General features: G+C 38.6%; 2 protein-coding genes across 2 annotated transcripts; both read right to left on the bottom strand.

Annotated features, from left to right (window-relative positions):
- Window positions 1–13: 13 nt before the first annotated feature.
- LOC102709837 (30S ribosomal protein S17, chloroplastic) lies at window positions 14–668 on the bottom strand. Its single transcript, XM_006653015.3, has one exon. It carries the CDS (start codon window positions 561–563, stop codon window positions 141–143), a length of 423 nt encoding a protein of 140 aa, XP_006653078.1. The 5' UTR covers window positions 564–668; the 3' UTR covers window positions 14–140.
- A 453-nt stretch (window positions 669–1,121) lies between these two features.
- On the bottom strand, window positions 1,122–13,380 carry LOC102719294 (transportin-1). The gene is made up of 29 exons (XM_015836143.2): window positions 13,109–13,380; window positions 11,599–11,886; window positions 11,339–11,428; window positions 11,087–11,164; window positions 10,933–11,013; window positions 10,188–10,238; window positions 9,423–9,508; window positions 9,133–9,199; window positions 8,983–9,039; window positions 8,866–8,895; window positions 8,541–8,600; window positions 8,328–8,444; window positions 7,438–7,551; window positions 7,184–7,282; window positions 6,923–7,048; window positions 6,763–6,837; window positions 6,596–6,667; window positions 6,358–6,468; window positions 5,045–5,128; window positions 3,971–4,078; window positions 3,174–3,275; window positions 3,028–3,090; window positions 2,874–2,948; window positions 2,494–2,565; window positions 2,286–2,410; window positions 2,158–2,209; window positions 2,012–2,080; window positions 1,877–1,936; window positions 1,122–1,800 (listed from the first exon to the last, which is right to left on the bottom strand). The coding sequence occupies exons 1-29, from the start codon at window positions 13,286–13,288 to the stop codon at window positions 1,717–1,719; spliced, it is 2,676 nt and encodes an 891-aa protein (XP_015691629.2). The 5' UTR covers window positions 13,289–13,380; the 3' UTR covers window positions 1,122–1,716.
- Between the last annotated feature and the right edge of the window lie 7,206 nt (window positions 13,381–20,586).

Here is a 20,586-nt window from a genome sequence, read left to right as displayed (position 1 = left end):
AAGCAGGCAGTAGTTTCTTCGTCCAGAAAAAGGAAAAGGGGAACATACCATAGCAGGGAAAATTCCAAATCCAGAGCAAGTACACAGTAGCAAGAAGAAATTACATTGCGGGAGCAACAGCAAATGAAGGATACGGTGATTTACTCGGAGGGAGGAGGAGGCGACTGGTCCTGGTCCTGGTCGGACTGGGACTGAAGCAGCGGGAGGAGCTGCGACTTGCGGCGGGTGTCGCGCGGCGGGAGGGGGACGGCGAGGAAGTGCTTGGTCTTGGAGATGGGGCGGGAGAGGCGGAGCTCGACGACGTCGCCGACCTTGAACTGGTTGTCAGGGTCGTGCGCCTGGTACTTCTTCTTGATGCGCTCCCGGCGCTTGTACTTCGGGTGCGGCGCCAGGCGAACCACCTCCACCCCCACCGTCTTGTTCGCCTTCGTCGTCACCACACGCCCCGTCAGCTGCTTCGCCGCCTGGATCGTCAGCGCCGTCGACACGGGCGAGGCGGAGGCGGAGGCGACGCCATTGGCCTGGAGCTTCAGAGGGGACACGAAGGGGGTGGTGAGCAGCATCTTCACCTCACCTGCTATGGAAGCTCAAGCTGACCCTGACCGCTCTCGCTCGAGGGAGGGGGAGGGGATAAGGTAAGGTTATGTTGCTTCCCGTCTGCTCTGCAACTTCACCGGCCCACCCCAGCCCACCGGCCTTTGATGTGTTACTTGTGTGTAAGAATATTCATATTACAAGCTGTCACCTACTATGTGTTTATTGAGTAGAAACTATTTAGACTTTTAGACATTACAGCCTCATCTTTTTTTATTAATTATAAAAAATCAATATAATTTTTAAAGTAACTTTCCTATAAAATTAATTTACAAAACACACTGTTCTGTTTAGTAGTTTAAAAAAACATGCACACAGACGACGAGAAAAATCTGGGTTTGTATTGCCGCTGCCGAACACGGCCCATGTATGAAAACAACTCCTCCCAGGTATAACCAAAAAATGGTTTAAAGAGGGGGATTAGGGGCACTAAGGGATTTATCTCCCAGGGGCTTCGGGTGACAAATCCCTCGTTAGATAGATTTCCCTTAGGGATTAAATACCAAGGAACCGAACAAGTCCTTTACTACATATTCTCACGACCAGCTCGAACACCAGGCTCAAATTTTCTTCAATCTTTTCATTTGTTTCAGCCTCAATGTTTGTTCAATGGATTTTTTTTTTATTTGGGGAATGAATCAATACAACCCTATCAAGGACCAAAAAAAAAAAGGGGTCCCTACACCTAAACTCTTGGCCCATAAAATACACACTACAAAACCTTTCAACAACTCTATGTTGCTGCTGGGGTGCCAGTGCCAGAGCCAGTGGAATGACAAAAAAACATAACCGAGTCCACTGAACTGACCAGTAGTACTACAATCAAGCACAGCTTTTTCGACCCAATCGACTCAAGAAACCAAAAGGTAATAGCCTTCATTCTGTCCGTCGTGGTAGTTCTTACCACGTGCTGGAGACAGAGCACATGATGCTCTCAGCACTCCTGTGCCAACCATATATTACTAGCAATGGAGTATACAAAACCAACTGGACAGAATGCATCACATCATAAAAATCACACGCTGCGCTGCTTGCTTTGATACACGATGAATTCCATTTCTTCTCTTTGCCTCCGTTGCAGGGTAAAAGAATAGACAAACGAAATAAATTCCCTTTGCATGCTCATACTCCGTATCTGCCTAATCTCTGCACGACCGCTGGTTCTAGGGTGGACATGCACTGTTCCCAACCCCCACTTCCAAGCATCTATGTAAAATGTTTTTGGTTAGTTGCTTGCATAGATCACATCGTTTTACCCACCCCTAAAAAATAAAATATATACCTGCTTGTATCCATTCAAAATCTGGCACACTTCGTTTTGTAAACCTTCACTTTTAATCTCCTGTAATTAACAAATGAAATGAGCCCGTGCAGAATACCAGCACAGAAAATGTGTCTGATGGGAAACAAATCTCACATTCCAACTTGCACAGGCCTGGCAGATATAAACTAGTGAGCCCACAGCCCCAGTTGGGTTTGCTGCCACCTAGCATAGAACGAGAGTATATTCTGTCAGTCAGTCAGCTTTGAAATCTGTAACAGTAAGAAAAAATGTGGATGTACCATTGCACATAGACCGTGGAATGCATCCTCTTTTTCAAAATCATCTCGTATCCTGTACATGATAGAAAAAAAGTCAGACCCATTAAGTGTGAAAGACAACTTAAAGGACAGATAAAAGGTAAACTGACATGCACAATGCATTGCACCAGGCTTGCATGAAATGGTCCATGTGAGGAGCCACAATGTCTGGACAGACCCAGCAAAGCCTCCCAAGAGTGATCGCGCTATTTTCAAGAAGCGACTTATTCAAGCCCTGTTAGTATGGCAGGACACGTCATTTAGCTGAAATGCTCACTCAACTAAAGACGTGATAAGAATAAATTAAAAGGCATTTACCTCAGGAGATTTTAAAATAGGTACCAAGCATGAAACAACAGTTATCACCACAGGTGAAATTTCTTTGCCAATCTGGAAAGGAATAATCAGTCAGATATACCCCCGACAGTATTACAAACACCACCAAGTACTGGCGCGTCAGAGGCATAGAAGTAAACAAGGGAGTGCATGTTGCCTGCCAACTAAAAATGCAGCGTTTAAATTGCCATTCGGCAAGTGTGATTGGCACTAGAAGCAGTAACAAAGGTCTATAAGTATATCCTGGAGAAAATGGTTATGCTACTAGTTGCTAAGAAAAAGAAGGCAAACATCCATGTGTATAAAACTAGTTCTTTTTAATTTTTAAAATAAAAAACAGGATTGCAAAAGTGGTACAAAACCTTGATCGCCAATTCTCCAATTGCCCAACAAGCATTGTTGGCAACTGATACAGCCTCCTTCACGCATTGCGGGTTCTACAGCAACAAAATAATGTGAGGAGCGAATCGAGATATTACATTATTAGTTTATTACTATACCAGACAGAATACTTACCAATTGCTTTGCTGCAACATTAAGGAATTCTTGAAGGCGAGGATGTAAATGTATAGGGCAAACCTAGTACATGAAAAGTAGTTTTTTTATTGGCTACAAAATAACTTGAAATAATAAAAGGTGAATGTTGGTGGTCGGCAACAAACCCTGGAAAGGTCCCCCAGGAGGGCCAGAGCGCTCTGTCGAACATCTGCTGCTTCATCCATACAGCATTGCAAAAGTATATCTCTCAAACTGCTTTGTGCAACCTAAACCAAAATGAAGATGGCTCACACAGATATCAAAGGGCCGCAGATATCACACTTTAATTTGAAGTGTCTTATCACTAAATAAAGAAAAATAAATATGAAGCATAATCTTTTTCTGCAATTCCCAAGTTTTTCAATCAACTAAGCCATAGTTAGCATCAATACCAATTTTCCCAGTCACTTTGCTTGCTAACCATCTCTACTATATACCGACCAACAACCTTGATTGCAGCTCAGAAGACATATTTATGCCCAAGCTAAAGAACTTGGATTCTGTTTTTTTAGAGTTGCGCTACTTAGTCTTTGTAACTCTAGCTTTTCTTTCTGCTATTAATCAGTATTGGCCACGTGTCTATGTGAGACTTAAACCTGGACCATCCAACAGAAACAGACTCCATTCACCACTGCACCCAAAACTATCATTTATTACAAAGGTGTAATGTCTACTTTAATGTCAAATGAAGTGGGCTGGATTGTTAACTGTGCACATATGGTCTAACCCCTCAGTGCGAATCTATTCCAAGAAATTCGTCACATAATCGATGGAAAGAGTGAGATGTGATAGTTCTACACAGTACCAAGGTTGATAGGTAAGAGAACAAAGAGTGATTACTATATAATAGCAGGATAAAGTGTTAACAATACACACACACACATATATAAGAGACTTCACAAGGCCATATAGTTGAATTTACCAGGCTTTCAATACCAGGACCAAGTCCTTCTGCAAGTCCCGACAATAGATCCAATGCACACACAATGAATTCCTTATCATATAATGCACCAGCTGCAGCAGGATCAACCTACATGTAGAAAAAAGTGATTCCATGTAAGTTTCTCTGATGTCGGTGGAGTCAGCAACATGCAGCAAAGATCAATGCCAATTAAATGGACATTTCATAGAATTGAGAGGAACAGCAACAGCCCCAACAAGTCATGCCTGCTCATCCACTTCAATTTTAATTATGTCTGCTCTTTAGTAAGAATACTGAATAGAGTACAGTACTCCTTATCGCTATTTCACTTCCACGGCACCAGAATACTTGACAGACCGGAGAACATCATAAAACATAAAAAAAAAAAAAAGAACTCCATTGTGCAATTCACAGGGCGTGTAAGTCATGAGAATCAACCTTTTAATGTTGCTTGGATTCCAAAACCATAAAAATGATAATATGCGAAATGTGGATTCCAAAACCATAAAAATGATACTCTCCATTTCACAATGTAAGACTTTCTAGCCTTGTCTACATTCATATGAATGCTAATGAATCTAGACATATATATAAATTATATACATTCATCAATTGATGAATTTAGACAAGGCTAGAAAGTCTTATAATATGTAACGGAGATAGTAGACATTAATTGTTAAATTCACCATTAAAAACAATAAATTAATAGGCTTATAACTTCTCTTGAAACAGCCAACTTGATATCACCTCATTGATTTATCTTCTACTAAAATGACAAAATAGACCATTGAGCATTTAACACGCTCAATTGGGTCAGAAAGATCCAGCATCATATCCTTAAGTAAATATTAGAGTAGCATTAATCTAATGCTTCCTATCATCAAGATCCAGTTAGAGAAAATAGTGCCCTGTCTGTTGTTGCAAGTAACTAATTGGATTAGCACTAAGGATATCTTCATCGCAGTGCTACTATTAGAAGTTGTGTTTTGTATTAAAATAACAGTACAGTCAAGTTTCAGTTTCACTACAGATCAATAAATGTCACACACGAAAAATTGAATCCTGAGGTCAGACCTTTGCCAAGTGCTGAGATTGGATAAGATTGATGCACCTCTGAAATACTGGCTCAGCAAACTGTGAAAATCCTGGTCCCAGAGCCTGAAATGAATAAACAAAAAGAAGGCATTATTATAATTGAGAAAGACCTTCAATAGCTTAATTAATAAGTCCATCCGATCCCCACCCCCACCACCACCACCTGCAGGTGTTAAAGCCCCCTCAACACTTAAAATCATGCGACTTACCCTCCCTAGCCAGCCCTAAACCAGAGTGGTTTCCACGAGGGGAGAGAGGGATCTCAACCATGTGGAGGATGGAGGCATTGATCTGTGGAGGTAATGTCAAACCAGAGTCGACCTAGTGTGGTAGAGGAAAGCGTGGGCCCTCAGACCACCACTTCCCCATGCCCCATCCCTTCCTACCCCATCTCTCCCGCATTGCGATCATCATTCTGCTCTTTGGCCATGGATCACCACATTGGTTGGATCCACATAGCCACTCCAGTTTGAAACCATGTGGGTGGGGTTGAAGGTTGAATTTGAGGGCTGTAACTTCTTAGACAAACGTGGTAGTTGAGGGAGTCAAATGGATTAGCCATTTATAGCTTTCTAGTTTCTACCAAAAAACAGAGACTTTTGAAACCATCTAAGACAAGACCAATCCCCAAAAATGTAGATTTAAGTCAATATTGATCATGTTAATGACACCCCTTCTAGCCATATTTTGCTATGTTACATCTTTACTTGCATAGTTGGTTAAGTATTTCAAAACTGGTTCTGCTTTTAGAAGATCAAGCATTCAATGAGCAGCTTGTATTATATCATCAGGACATATGAGAGGACGCTTCACATTCTATGAGTAAAGTATTGAGGTAAGAAACTCCATTCTTTGAGTAAAGTATGGTAAGAAACTTGTGCCTAGCAAGATTTCTGTACTATAAAAAGTAGTGATGGTGGTGGTGAATCTGCCACCTACCCCACCACCAAGTCACTCCTATTTTTTGAAAGGAAAAATAACTTAGACCTATATATCAAACCATTTTTATTAACTCTACTTTAATAACATGCTAATAATATTTTTTAATAAAATCTCGTTGCAACACATGGGCAATATGATAGTCTATTATAATGTGTTTTCTACATTATTATTGCCCAAGATAAAATGGACCAAATTTCACCAAGACCATTTACTTAGTGTGTGATGACTATAACAAAAAATATCGCAAAATATGCTCTCAAATGGATTCCGAGGGACTTCAAAATTAAACATGGCATGTTCAAAGTTCAAACTAGAGAACTAGAGAGGTCAACACACACAAACTAAAGTACCTGAGCGATAGATGTAAAGCATTCAAGCAGTGGAAATAGATCTTTATCAGAGTTGGCAAGTTGCTGCCATTTTGTGATTAGTGGTGGCATAAATATGTCTAGATATTTCGCCTGCATAACATAATAAAAGTAAATCAGTACAAAGACTCAATACGTGAAAAGAATGAGACAAAACAAAGAAACATAATTGCTTGTTAATAGAAAAGAACAAATACGAGAGGTAATCATGAAAATGCACCTGGTTAAGCTCTGCTCCAACAGCATCAGCAAGAGTGCCCAGAGCATCATAGAGTATTCGAAGGTTTCGTCTCTGCTCATAGAAGAACACATAGAATTAAAATTAACGAGGCCTTAGGAAGCACTTATTGAATTGCACTGTTCAATGAATTTGCAAAATATAAGAACCTGGTATTTTCCATAGGCACACATAAGGTGTTGCAGAATAATTCCCAAGTGTGGTACTAGCTCTTCTGCAGCCTCCTGAAGACAGAAGCAAATATAATTATATATCATAATTGTACAGAAGATCTCAAAACAGAAAGAATTCAAAGATCAAGTAGGTAACCTCTTCAAGCGTTGCAAATGCCGAACACGCTGCCTCCTGCACCTTTTTGTTGGTATCCAATATCCTTGTCAGCAGACCTAAGAGGATTTTATCAAATTGTTCACGGCCATTTGGATGCTCAAGGCTCTGCATTAGCAAAAAAGAATGTAAAATAAGAAGTTAAGAACCATCTACGGATTGCACATACATAAATAAAGGCTAGTTCAGGAGAAGAATAAAAATCTTCCAATAGAGAATATGATATAATCAATAGTCTATTACCTGTACAATGAATTTACTATATCGGGAGAGGGTCCAGCAAGTAATACTCCGTATAAGAGGGAATTTATCATCGAGAAGTGGAATAAGAAAAGCAACAATCTGCAGATGAATAGAACATGGTACAGTTTACAATAAAATGTGTAGCAGAATAGACAGATGAAGAAATCAAAAGGCATACATTCTCAATACACACATGCCACTGTTAATGAGGTTAAAGGAATTTGAATACAGCAATAGTCAATCGTTAAAATTACCTGTGGAAGATGAGGATATAGCCCAGTAATGCATCCCTCTGCTATAGCACCAATAGACAAAACAGCAGCTTCTCTCTCCTTCCATGCATCGTCATCTGTTCGAGCCAGATTTTGCTGAAAATACAAAAATGGTATATGTTTATCCAAATAATTCAAGGTCAGAAACAGAACATAGCAATTAATGGTACTGGAACATATAAACACTTGACCAAGAATCCGATAATGCTGTGAACAGGGTTCTAAAATAATGCTCCAACATTGAACACTTACAGACAGGTTTCCTTATAAGCAATTGACACAACACAAGAATACAAGATAACCCATCTCTCCTTTTTACAAAGGAAATTAGAAAGTCAAGCCCCTTGACAAACCACAACAAAGTTTATTCATTACAAAAACAGGAAATAGAGGCATTTTACATACACTGTCCAGACGGAAAGGTAAATTCCCCCAAAAAGAAGTGCAGGAATGAAAGAAATAAGTTGCCGAAGGAAAAAGAAAAACATCTAGTACACCTCACAACATTAACTATCAGCAGCCTAAAGCCATTCTACGAGACTGACAGATACAATTAACAAAGATGCTTCTATGAAAATTATCATGATGTAATTACTGTAACAGGCCAGAAATTGGTAGTTTACAAGTTATCAATTAATCAGGAACAACTACACCAGTTTGCAAAAGAAAATAGTACTTGGAAGTTTCTGCTTGTGTTTAAGATCAAATTCTACAATTTGCAAAATCAGGTAATAGCAAGTGCCATAAATATCTAGAACTTGAGTAACAGGCCAGGACAATGCATCACAGCATCCAAGCAGGTCAACCTTTTAATAAATGATAATACTAACCATAATAGAATACATAAGTACAGAACCAGAAGTACAAATTACCTGTATCAAAGGCATTAAAGTAGGGAGAATGTCATCACCAAAAACATTAGAAAGGACATCTAATCCAGCAGCACTGCATTTCCTCAGATTCCAAACATTTACAGCATCATCATCATCCTGTCGATACAAGGAAAAGATCGGTAACTTTATATTGACAGTGAAAGTTGGGAAAGTCATCAAGCTTCTTAAAACAAATAACATTTCCAGACTCACATCATCTTCTCCAGTTTCAGATCCGTGTAGTCGAGAGGCATGGAACCGGGGCTTCAAGTCCTGTTATACAATGTATATCTTGCTTAAAGCAATAAAAACAGAGAAACATATAGTTGTAAAACATACAACCACATTCCATTTTTTAAGTTCTAGGATTGTCCAACCTTATAAAAGGGCAATAGACAGGTAAGCTGGTAGTAAATAGCTTCAAAAACAAAAACAAAAAGTAGCAAAACCTCTGATAGGTACATATCAGAACTACAGGACTGCATGGTTAATCTAGGCCATTAACTGAGAATATATCATCACAGAAGATTTAACCAACCTGGTCTCTGTCTGGAAAGGATTCATCCTCCTGAGCATATGTAATATATATTAGATCAAGTCACTATCACCAATAGCCCACCAGCAAAATATGCAAGACATAAAGAAAATTTACCACCTCAGCATCAGCAAGTGATTCGTCATCATCACTATAGACCATGTTGGATAACAAAGTCTACAAATGAATGCAAATGAAATAGTGTAAAGAAACTTTAATAAGTTCTCAAATGCATCAAAACTATTTTTGAAGAGGGACAGGAGCAGTTACTGGAATTAAGCGAGGCAAGAACTCTCTCAGCCCTTCAGGAGGCATGCTGACATCACAGTATGCAGACCTAGATATGCACCACAGTTACTACTTCAATAAAGCATTAATCAACATAAAAGAAACTATTGGTTACGTCGCAGCTGACCATAGTTCATTTGACACTGAATAAAAGGTGAGAGTAATTAACTGTGGAAATTTAAAGAATGAGAAAAAAAATAGTTGGCACACAGATATGAACAGATTACAGTTTTGATATGACATGCTGGACTTAGTGTTTACAGAGAACATACCAGAATTCACAAGCCTCAAGAGCAACTTCATCATCTGAATCTTTATTAGCTTGCAACATCAATTCAGTGACATTTTTCAAATGTGGCTGCAGTTTTATTATCCAATGTTAAATCCAGCATAGGACTAATGAGCATAAGAAACATGGTGATTGAAAAATGTACTTATGAAGATCAACAACTCCAAAGATAAACAAGCAATCCTAGTCAAGCAGTTGTTTGCTTCTTAAAAATGGGGTAGCATGAAATCTGAGCTATAGGGTAACTGTGCGGCCTTCTTACGAAAAAATAACAAGATTCAGTGCAAAGTAAACCTTGCAGCAGGGCATCTTAAGTATATTAAGCAAAAAACAAACAAAAAAACAGCAGATATTGGTCAGTTTCTATGACCCACACAAGAAAGGGAAATTAAACATTCCATTGCCTGGATACAGGCCATGGCATGAACTGCAAGAGAAATGTGGAACAGACAGCAATGATCATGATTTCTTTACTAATATGAAAATGAGGATGTGTTGGTGATGGTAGATCGTACCATCCAAGATGTTCTGTAGATTAATCTGTCTTAGCCATTGTTGTGTTACATATGTAGTGAAATCTACAGTGTCTTATGTAAATGATTATCATGCCATCATCTACTTATGTGCATAGGTATGCGGCATTAAATCTGGTGCAAAGCAATTGGTTCTTAGGGTCCTTTTTTTAATTTAGAACTTATGGTAACTCTATTTGAGATCTGCTGAAATGAACAAGCAATATGCTAGTTACCTCCAAAATTGATGGCCTTACTTCAATGAGCTGAACCCAAGCCGAGCAGACCTATCAAAGAGACAGGAAGCAGAATTATCAAGATAAAATATGCACATGGAGCAACTGGATAGTACATAGGAGCATCTAGATGCTCCATGACTAGTTGTGCTCCCTCCAGTCACAAAAACACCTCATTTTGGTCATGTTTCAAGACAAACTTTTGAGCCTTGAAGTTTGAGCATCAATGTCTTCTTAAATATTTAGGTTGCATGTATGAAAAGCATGTGTAGATTTGCATTCATTATATTATAATTTTATCAGGGTTTTCAGATGTTATCCAATAGTGATTTAGCTGATTAGTTTGCATTTTGAAGAGCATGTCAACGTCAAAAATGACATGTTTTTTGCAACCAGAGGGAATAGTCAGCTAGAAAAATGAATTCATAAAGGATGAAAGGAAATCTAGGTAACTAGATTAGCAAAGGAACTTCTTAAATGACAGAATCAGGTTAGGCGCTTGGATTTGTAGGCTTTGATAGGTGTTCTTAAGAGGTATAAATTATAATCAGGTTTAACTATTCCAGAACTAGAAAGTGTTCTGAGTTCTGTCTTCTTTTCATTTAATATGGATCTTATGTGATGATCTGTAAATTATGCACTTCTATACACAAACATAATTATTTTGGTAGGGTTTATACTTCTATATTTCCATAAAGAAAGTAACTGAATATGCATCATAGTGTAATTAGCTATGGTGAAATACCAGTTTTCGAACATCTGCTGAAGAATCCTTGGCAAGGTTGAATAAACCTTGAAGATATTGATCCATTGACATGTACAGAGCCTGCTTATAAATGAAATGATTAGTAAAAATTGTTGAACAAGGTAAGACATAGAGAGGGAAGGGGTATTCTTACTGCTGGCATGACAACGATATACTGATTAACACATCCAAGTGCTAGCTTTCTGAGACTTGCATGTGTTGATTGGAAAAACTGAAAAATCAATGAGCATACTGTTAAAATTATTCATGCGAGCATGTATATAACTCCACAGAGGCATGTTGTGAAGTGAATATGCACTCAGGCGTGCACATACACAAAAAAATTGTGAATTAGCGGATTGTAGACGCCATGTATGTGTTTGGTGGTTATAGATCAAACACAAACCTGCAATATTCTTGGCATGAATACATTGATTGGCCGTTCAGGCAAACCAGGAACATCAACATCAAGCTCTTCAGGAACATCCTCACAGATCTGTCATAGAAAAGCAAGTCTTTGAGCATGCAAATCGTGTTCAAGTTCACATAGAGTATTCATACTGTACAATCCGCTACTGAATTATTGCTTTAGAGTGTAGCCACCAACTGTTTGAAGTCTTATGCACGAAATCAAGAATCAGGCAATATATGAGGATAGCGGTTTACCTTGTATATAGCGTCCATAGCACCTTCCATATGATCCAGATCATTACTGTCCAAACATTGATGGAGAGCCTGAAACAGATCAATCCATCCAGCGACTCGAACAATTTGAAAGAGTACACTGATAACTGTTCCAACTGTGGATCTGATTGCCTTATTGGTTGCCCCTATACATGGCAACAGCTCGGACTTTATGTACTGCTGAGAAGCAGGAGGCATGGAGCTGAAAGTAGCTCGTAAGTTGTTTTTTAGTAGAAGGCCAGCAGCTTGCCTGACTTCAAAAGGTTTTCCCTGGTATTAGCAAGAGATTTAACCAGATATCAGAAAAGACAGAAACACTAGGAGGTTATATGGTTATAACCATATCAATATTAAGAAACATATTTTACTCCAGGACAAGGCTGATAATCTACATTAGATGGTAAACCTTCAAAAAATTCCTAGTGTTGACCTGATCATAGAAACAAAAAATATTCTTTCCAAAACTGAAAGAAAGAAACAGCCAATTTTGAATTTCTCAGCCTGCATTCATGCCATTGTTTAGACAAATATCATGCCAAGTGTATGTGTAGTTTCTAAAGGAAGGAGTGCATCGCAAATCTGGTTGATACTCCACAAGTCAAGAATACATAAAATGTGGTGCCCTAACAGCTTGAACGAAAACAACACTTTCACTTCAACTCAATCGGTACATCTAATTAGAGAGCAACTAGTTATTAACAGGTTCCCACCCTATAATTAAGCTTTTGCATGAAGTTGCCTAATCTCATAAAAGAAAACCTCAGTAAAACCTGAGGTCATGCAAATGTGTTGCACTCGTGGCTGAATTATGACTCAAATGTTTCCAGGTTTTGCTTTTCTTCTAAAAATATGCAGTTTTACCCTATCACGTCAGCAATTAATCCGAAGGTTCATCTGTAAATTAGGAGCCTGTACATGAGAAAGCAGCATCTGTAACAAGCTAGCGCGTTGCAGGGGCAAGTAGGGTAACATAAACGTATAGATTTGGTTGCAGTCACCAACCGTTTGCGAGGATCATTTGCTTAAAAAATCGAAAACCTTGTAGAACCCTATATGGAAAGATGACAGCTAAAACAAAAGCGAAGGAGTTTGAGACACTGCACGCGCATTATGTAGGCTTGTGTGAAAAGAAAAAAAAAACATTGCTTAATAATTTAGTCGTGGGGCAATGCATTGGAATGAAGGAGATTAAACATTGTGTGCAAGTTTCTCCAAGGAACAGGCACTGCGACAGTTAAGAACAAAAGCCTAAGTGCAGATAGCTGCTGAGCATCGAAAATCTGAATGAGCAGGAGTAGTGTGGCGCGATTGTATGAAAACGCTAGAAGCAGCACACGAACCGAGCAATTGGAGGTGAGTGTCTGATGTAGCAGTCAAACGGGGCACACAAAAAACACAAATCAATCAGAAGAAACGGTGCGATTCAGATCGGTGGAAACCCTAGCGGGGGGCGGGGGGAGAGAGGAAGAGGGGAAGGGGTAGAGGAGAGGACCTCTCCGCGGGCGAGGAGGAAGACGAGGTAGTTGTTGAAGTCGGGGAACTGGCTGTAGTGCTGCAGCTGCTGCCAGATGCGGGCCTGGTCGGAGTTGGGGGAGATGTGCGCCTCGAGGAGGGTGCAGATCTCGCGGAGGCCCTCCTCCTGCGGCTGCCACAGCGTAGACGGCGCTGCCATCGCTGGCGACGCAGCGGAGGAGAGGAGGAGGGGAGGAGGCGGCGGCGGCGGCGGCGGGGAAGGAGAGGAGAAGGAAGGAACACAAACAAAAGGGAATCGGACGACCTCTATTATTATTACTCCTACTATACTTCCTCGGTTTTTTTTTTCTTTTCTTTTCTTTTTACCCCGTATATTTCATTTGCCCCCTCATCTCTTCTCCTTCTCCTTTTCTCTCCTCCTAGTTGATGATAGAGTATAATAATTTTGCACTACTTTTTAAACACTCTGTTTCTGTTTTCTATATAATGAAAAACATATTTTCGTGAGAGTGCCTATATATATTCAACATGTATATGAATTACTGTTGCAAGCTTTACAATGGTTCACCGCATGTATACATGTATACAAATACTTTTGGCTTTATGTTTATACTTAGAAACCAATTTTGTATCATTAACCTTAAATTTTAGTTAGATTTAGGGTTTTTACTAAAATTTTTATCTTTAGAATTTAGCTTTTAGATCGTTATGAATATATATATGTGTATATTTTTATTGATAAATTATTTTTTGTTTGTAAATATATCATTTGGCGTTTTTATAAAAAAATCCAAGCAATCACCCCCATTTTTTTGTTTGGAAACATTGCAAGATTGTCATTGCAATTTTGCTTAATTGGATACATGTCATCTTGGCCACGTGTCGTGAACTCATGTGTGTCTCACGTATCGGTGAGATATCAATGGCACATTTTAACTTTGCAAAATCATACTGGCACTGTTACAAATTTTCTCTTTTTACATTTTGATTCTCTAATCAACTTTATTCACTTTTGGCGTTGCCTCTTGTAATTTACCTGTTAGGCTTAACTGTCGCACCTAAATTTAAATTCCGAAAGTTAGTTTAAAGGCTGGTTTTAAGGTTTTTTATCGTTGTATTTTTTTATCTTTGGTTTTTCAATCGCTATCATTTGACTTTAAAACATAAAAATTTTATCTATAAGTTTGTTCGTTGTTGTTCTTGTTTATTCTTTTCATCTTTTCAGGCACAGTTCTTTCTCCCGAGACTCAAAGTCCATTATTTTTCACGCACACATTTATCGGACTATCAAATAATGTGTTTTTTTATAATTTTATACATAAAGATTGATTTAAAAATTTGATATGTTTTTCGAGAATTTTATACATAAAGATTGATTTAAAAATCATATCAAATCACTAATCTAGTACTACGTTTACACAGTTACTTACCATACCAAAGAATAGGGTGTCTATCATAACCCAACTGATCCTAGCATTGGTAAAACGAAAATTTGTATCATCGTTACCGTGGATACTTCTTGGTTAACGCTTGATTGTCAGCTCGTCGACATTTAGTTTTGATCGGTATTCTTATCGATTACATAGAACACACACTTGCATTTCACCATGCACCGTACTGACAAAAACATTCTTTTAACACATCCTTGAAGAGAGAAATATTGACGCCAAACCTCTGACTTCACTACATTTTGTTAGCGTAATATTTGCAGTCGCTATGATTTAAACTCTTGTCGGGTCACGTAAAGACTATAGTGTATATTCCCTTCCAAAACAACAAGACTAGTGTATCTATCTACTGTTTGTGAAGATGTAGTTAGCTCATTTCATCTGCAAAATCATTTCAAATTGTCTAGTCGTAGCCTAGTAGATATGCCACCGTATACAGCTAACTACGTACTCCTGCATAGTATATGACAAATAACTCTACAATGAAAACAATTAATCGCCGTTATTAATTTCTGTCGACCTACCTACCGTAGGTGGAAATAATAATGGACCTCCATTTTTTGGTTTTAATTTGAGCTTCCTTTTTTTTACCTTTAAGACCGATGTCATGCACTGCACAATTACAATATATCCGTGAGACTCGACGATCAAGGTGGTGATAAGATGTATATTCTGCAGTAACACACATCACTTAAGTCCCTTCGTTCAATAATACAAGTACTTTTAGATTTAAATCTTATAGTAGAATATAAGTATCTATACTAATATTCATAATAATACATGCCTCACTAGTCGTTTCTCATTCAAAATTATTTTTATTTTATCACCATGTACTCTCCCACCCAAATTCATTTCCTCATTCATTAAGGATGTGTTTAGCCTTTTCTTTCTAATTTCAATCCCTGCTAGAAAACTATAGATAATATGGATACAGTATATATGGTACCATTGCTCTCTCTATCTGGGACTCTTACCTCTAAAAACAATTTTTAAGTCATTGATTTACGGATTTTTATAATAATAAAAACAACATACTATGTTAATTATACTACCCGTAACAAAAGACGGTAGCATTTTTTAATAGACGGCAGCATAAATGGAAATAGACTAAATTTGCCGACAAATTAAGCATGTGCAATCCAAATAAATATTGTCAGCGTATATGTCATTGCTATGGTAGTATTATACATGCGTCTTAATAATTTCTTCGTTGTGATTAAAGGTGAGCACATGAGCATGATTGGGCCCGGCTCCAGATGATTATTGGCTGGCTGTCCCGGGAAGGGAGGTCGACCAAGGGCATTCATCTTTTGTTAGGTCTAAAGTTTGATCTTTCGGTTTCGGTATTTCTGTTCCGGTCACCGAAATTTCAGATATTTAGATTATTTTGTTCTGAAATAAATTGAAATTTGAATAAAATTCATGAAATTAGAAGAGATCCAGGTGGCATATTTTTCCTATGGGCGTAATAAATTTCCGCATTTTCGATTGTGAACCCCGGTCAGGACTTCCTCGCATGCTCGATTTATATCCCTGTAATTAGCCAGTGTATATAGGAGTATGCTCCATCCGTCGGAAAACATAACACTCTGATTTGACTTGGCAAGGTCACCAGCATCAGATTTTTGTTGTCAGTTTATATGAAGCATATCATTATCCATAGTGAAACCAACCATAGAAAAAAAATTTGTTCCACGGGAATAGATAAAAAGGAGATAAGAGTAATAAGAAATATCTTATTGTATTTATTAAGAGACTATACGTAACTCTAAATTTATATATATCCTTACAAGATAGGTTCTTTTTGCTAACGTATACAAGGCAATAGTCGACCATAAACTTTACCTCTGAACGTGCCCTTATGCAGTGCAATTTTCACAAAATTAAATTATATAGAAATATTTATTTAAAAAAAATAATATATTCCTGCATGTTAAAATAATTGAAGTCGTGAGCTAATATATCACATCATTTTGCATATCTTTTCATTCTCATCCCCCTCCTCTCAAACTTAGTCATCGGTAAAGCATCTCCAAATGACTACTCATCTCACTTGCCATAATAAATCTCAATTTTGTATAAAAAGTGTCCTCAAATAGACTACATATTTAATTTGTGATGTCATTTTAATGACTAAACATGGTTCCTCGGTGACCAAATCTAACAAGTCATTGTCGCGTTGGCAAGATTAACAAATTTATAGATCGTGGATAGAGTATACATTAGGTTTGGAGTTGCTAGGTTTAGATTCTGAGAGTCCAAATTTAGTTATTCTTTTGGAAATGCTTTTATGAAAGGTTTGTATTGACAAATTTTATTTCGTTTATTGCAACAGCATGGTTATAATTATTTCATGTATTTAATATATAATCAACCTGGTCAGAAAAAAAAAGGAAATAGAGCAGTGGTAGGAAACTAATGAGAATAGGGTGCGTGCATGCACGCATGATTAATTTTCTTGCAAAGCAATGATGGATGCAGCTGGCTGAACGGGGGTGGTCAGTTGATGGAGAATCTGGGTAGCGGTCTGGTCTGCAGGTGAGGCCCAGAAGTAAAATTAGAGGAAAACAAAAAGGGAAGTGGCCTGCATGCTGAATATCCATGATTGGTTCCTGCAGGTTCAGCATCCAGCTACTGTTTGTGTGGTGGATGCATGCAGCAGAGAAGCTAGTGTAGTAGTAAAGCAGAAGCAGGGTAAAGAAGAAAAGGAAAGAAGCAATCCATGGCCTGGATGAGTTGCAGAGGCCGAAGCTAAGAGCATCCCCACAATACAATAGTTTATTTAAATTTGGTCATCTATATCTTTATTTGGATGATTATCTAAAACAGTTTCATCCTTTATATCTCTCTATACTCCACTAGATCATCCAATCTATATCTCTTTGGAGGATGGGGAGAGATCATCCAAATATGAAAGTTCTCTCTCCTAATATAGATGACATCTAACAATAGATGATAAGATAGTCGTTCTATTGGAGCTCAATTCAAAGTATTCATCATTTATTTTTAGGACAGAGAACGTGATAAATAAGCTGCTGAGGATGCTCTAAGATAGCGCAGTACGTTCTTGGTACTCTCGTCCGCCCTGCATTGAACATCATACTATCACGTTCCTCATCACAGTGCATTCATGCGTGTAGTAGTAGCTTACACCGGCCTGCAGCAACAGCAATACTACTCCTACTGGAGTATATAGAGACAGGGCAACTGCATTGATAGAGTTACTTATGGCTAATGTGTTTGTTCGTTCGTTCGTTCGTTTCATCGGTCTACGCACTGGATAGCAGTACCAGTACCACACTAGAACCACTTGCAGCCTTGCATAGCAACAGCATCACTGCTTTAGTTAATCGTCCAAGAACAGGAATGATCGGGTGCATTGATACATGATGATGATGATGATCTGGGTTAATCGTCTGTGGCACAACTACTATCACTGCATAAATGATTAGCGTGAGAAGCTCACGGTACAGCTAGCTGCAGGACGGGCACATGCGCTTATTAGTGGTACTAATCGACCTCTTGTTTGCCATATTTTAAATTTAAAGTTAATTTTAGGACGCTTCATCAAAGTTTATTTTTCAATTTGTCTTTTAGATCGCTAAGAATCCTGGGGTGTTATCTGGTCCTCGTAGAAATTATATATATATATACACACGCGTGCTTTATATAAAAAAACAAAAAAATCATCCCAAATCTGCAAATCAACCACTGTTTCTTTCTCGGAACATGTTTTACTTTCACTACCGTGAAACCATAAGAGGCATATATTGCATTGCAGGTGATAGCACATGTTTACTCCAATGTCTGCAAAAGGCCTGCAACTGCCATCAATGGGATGGCGCTCCGTAGTACAAACTCGTGGAGTAACAGTAATACAACAGCATTCACAGAGTAACACAGCTCGTACGATCAGCCAGCACAGAAGAGTCAGCTCTTTTCCTCAAAAGAAAAAAAAATAGTAGCTCATAGCCCATAGTTTAATTTTGTTAAGAACTTAATCAGAGTTAGTTGATCTTGATGTTCTTTCATGGTAACATAACATTTAGCATTACTCCTTCGTTCGTAACATAGGACTTTTTAACATTGTCTAAATTTATATGGATACTAATGAATCTAGACACGTATATAAATTATATATATTCATCGACGAAACAATTTAAGCAATGCTAGAAAGTCTTCCCATATAAAACAAAGATAGCAGCATTTAGCGGTACATTGGTAATAAAAGTCAAGCATGCGAAGAATCGCGAGTTTAAGATATACTCCATCCATCCCAAAAAACCAATTCTTTGATTTTCATGTTCAACGTTTGGCCATCCATTTTATTTGAAAAAAATTCAAGAAATTATAAAATAATTAGTCACACGTAAAGTACTATTTACGATTTATCATCTAATAAAAGTAAAAATATTAATCATAATTTTTTTAAATAAAACGAAGAGTTAAATATTATAGGTAAAAATTGAAAGATTGATTTATTGAGGGAGAAGGTTCCGAGTTGTTTTCGTGGCTGTATGGTTTGGTTTTGGTGGGGGTGGGCCGTTTTGCATGTAGCAATAGCAACGGAACAAAAACAAACTGGGAGCAAAAGCAGAGTCTCTTTTGCCAAAGGCTTTATTTCTTGTCATATACCACTCCAGTCCTGCACTCCAGATCCAGGTACGTGTAAAGAGATAGTGGTAGTACTTCTCTTTCCGTTACTATTTATCTATTTTATAATATACATTATACATAGAGAGAGTTTCATTACTATCTATATTAAAGCAAAACTATAATACAGTACATTGTAAAATATTTTTGTCATTTACTATGGATAAAAAATATTATACTATAATATAAACAAAATGCATAATTTTTTTATAAAATATGTTGCTCATCGATGTTCTACAGAGAATATTTTATTTATTTGATTTTATATGTGATTATCTGTATGTGATATAGGAGCGGAAGTTTGCTCATCGGCGATCGGCAGTGTCTCAGGCTTAGACTCTTAGCATCTGTTTGTGAGGTCTTAGGGCATGCACTATGCAAACTCCTCATGCGAGGAGCCCTAGCCTACCACGTGGGATAGGGACACCCACCCCATAATGCAAAATACTCTAGGTGGGCTCACAAATTTTTTTTCTGACAACTCTCTCTCCCCTGGCAACTCTCTCCCCTCTCCCTCTCTCCCCTCCACCTCCCGAGCTCTCTCCCTCTCTTTCGGTCGGAGGAGCTCGACGGTGGTCGGCGTCGGCATCGACGAGCGGCCTCAGCGTCGACGGGGCCCGGGCGGATCTAAAGCGACGCGGCCAGGGGAACGCGGTGGCCGACGGCGCAGAGCGAGCTCGACGACGGCGCTCCTGTGGCGCCTCTCTCTCCTTTCCGGTTTTGCTTGGCGCCTCTCTCTCCTCTCTTCCTCCCCAGCTTTCTGACATTTTCTAACAAAGCTCCTGTGATCTCTGCAGGTCACGCACATGTTCACCGGGGTGCGGTATATGGCGTCGTGGCATGCCGGCTTCGACGTGGTGGGCTAGAGCCATCCGCCACATCGTAGTATAGTGCATGCTCTTAAAAGCCTTCTTCTTCTGGCGTTGGACTGGCAATGCATATGGTGGGATGGTGTTGGTTGGGAGTCGGCAAAGCAAGAAGAAAGTACGAAGCGTGCAACCAGCACACGGAACGTACGGGACTCCTATAGGCTATATATAGCACACAGTAGAAAAATGAAAAAGAGATGGAAAGAAAGAAAGCAGAGGCAGCGCGTGTGACGCTGCGATCCTTTTCTATCATCATTCATTCTTGCTCGCTCTTCCTTCCTTTTCTTCCCTCCTGTCCCGTGCTACGGGAACGGGACTGCCTCTCTCTCTCTCTTCCCTCTGTTCAGCTCAGCTAACAAAAATGCGCACCGACCGGATTGCTAGATCGCTCTGAAATATCGCTAAATTACTATTCCCCTCCGTTTTCGATAAATAACGTTCTTAATTTTTATACATCTATTTAATCATTCATCTTATTAATAAAAATTTTAGGTAAATATATAAAAATATAAGTTATAATTAAAATA

This window comes from Oryza brachyantha, chromosome 4, assembly GCF_000231095.2.
Source record: "Oryza brachyantha chromosome 4, ObraRS2, whole genome shotgun sequence".
NCBI lineage: Eukaryota > Viridiplantae > Streptophyta > Magnoliopsida > Poales > Poaceae > Oryza > Oryza brachyantha.
This window is presented reverse-complemented; position numbering and strand designations above follow the sequence as displayed.

Coding starts and splice junctions, on each gene's coding strand:
- LOC102719294 (XM_015836143.2), bottom strand. CDS start 13,288: ATGGCAGCGCCGTCTACGCTGTGGCAGCCGCAGGAGGAGGGCCTCCGC. Junction 11,014..11,086: donor ATATCGTTGTCATGCCAGCA/GTAAGAATACCC, acceptor ATTTATAAGCAG/GCTCTGTACATGTCAATGGA. Junction 7,049..7,183: donor ATAGTAAATTCATTGTACAG/GTAATAGACTAT, acceptor TTGCTAATGCAG/AGCCTTGAGCATCCAAATGG.
- LOC102709837 (XM_006653015.3), bottom strand. CDS start 563: ATGCTGCTCACCACCCCCTTCGTGTCCCCTCTGAAGCTCCAGGCCAAT.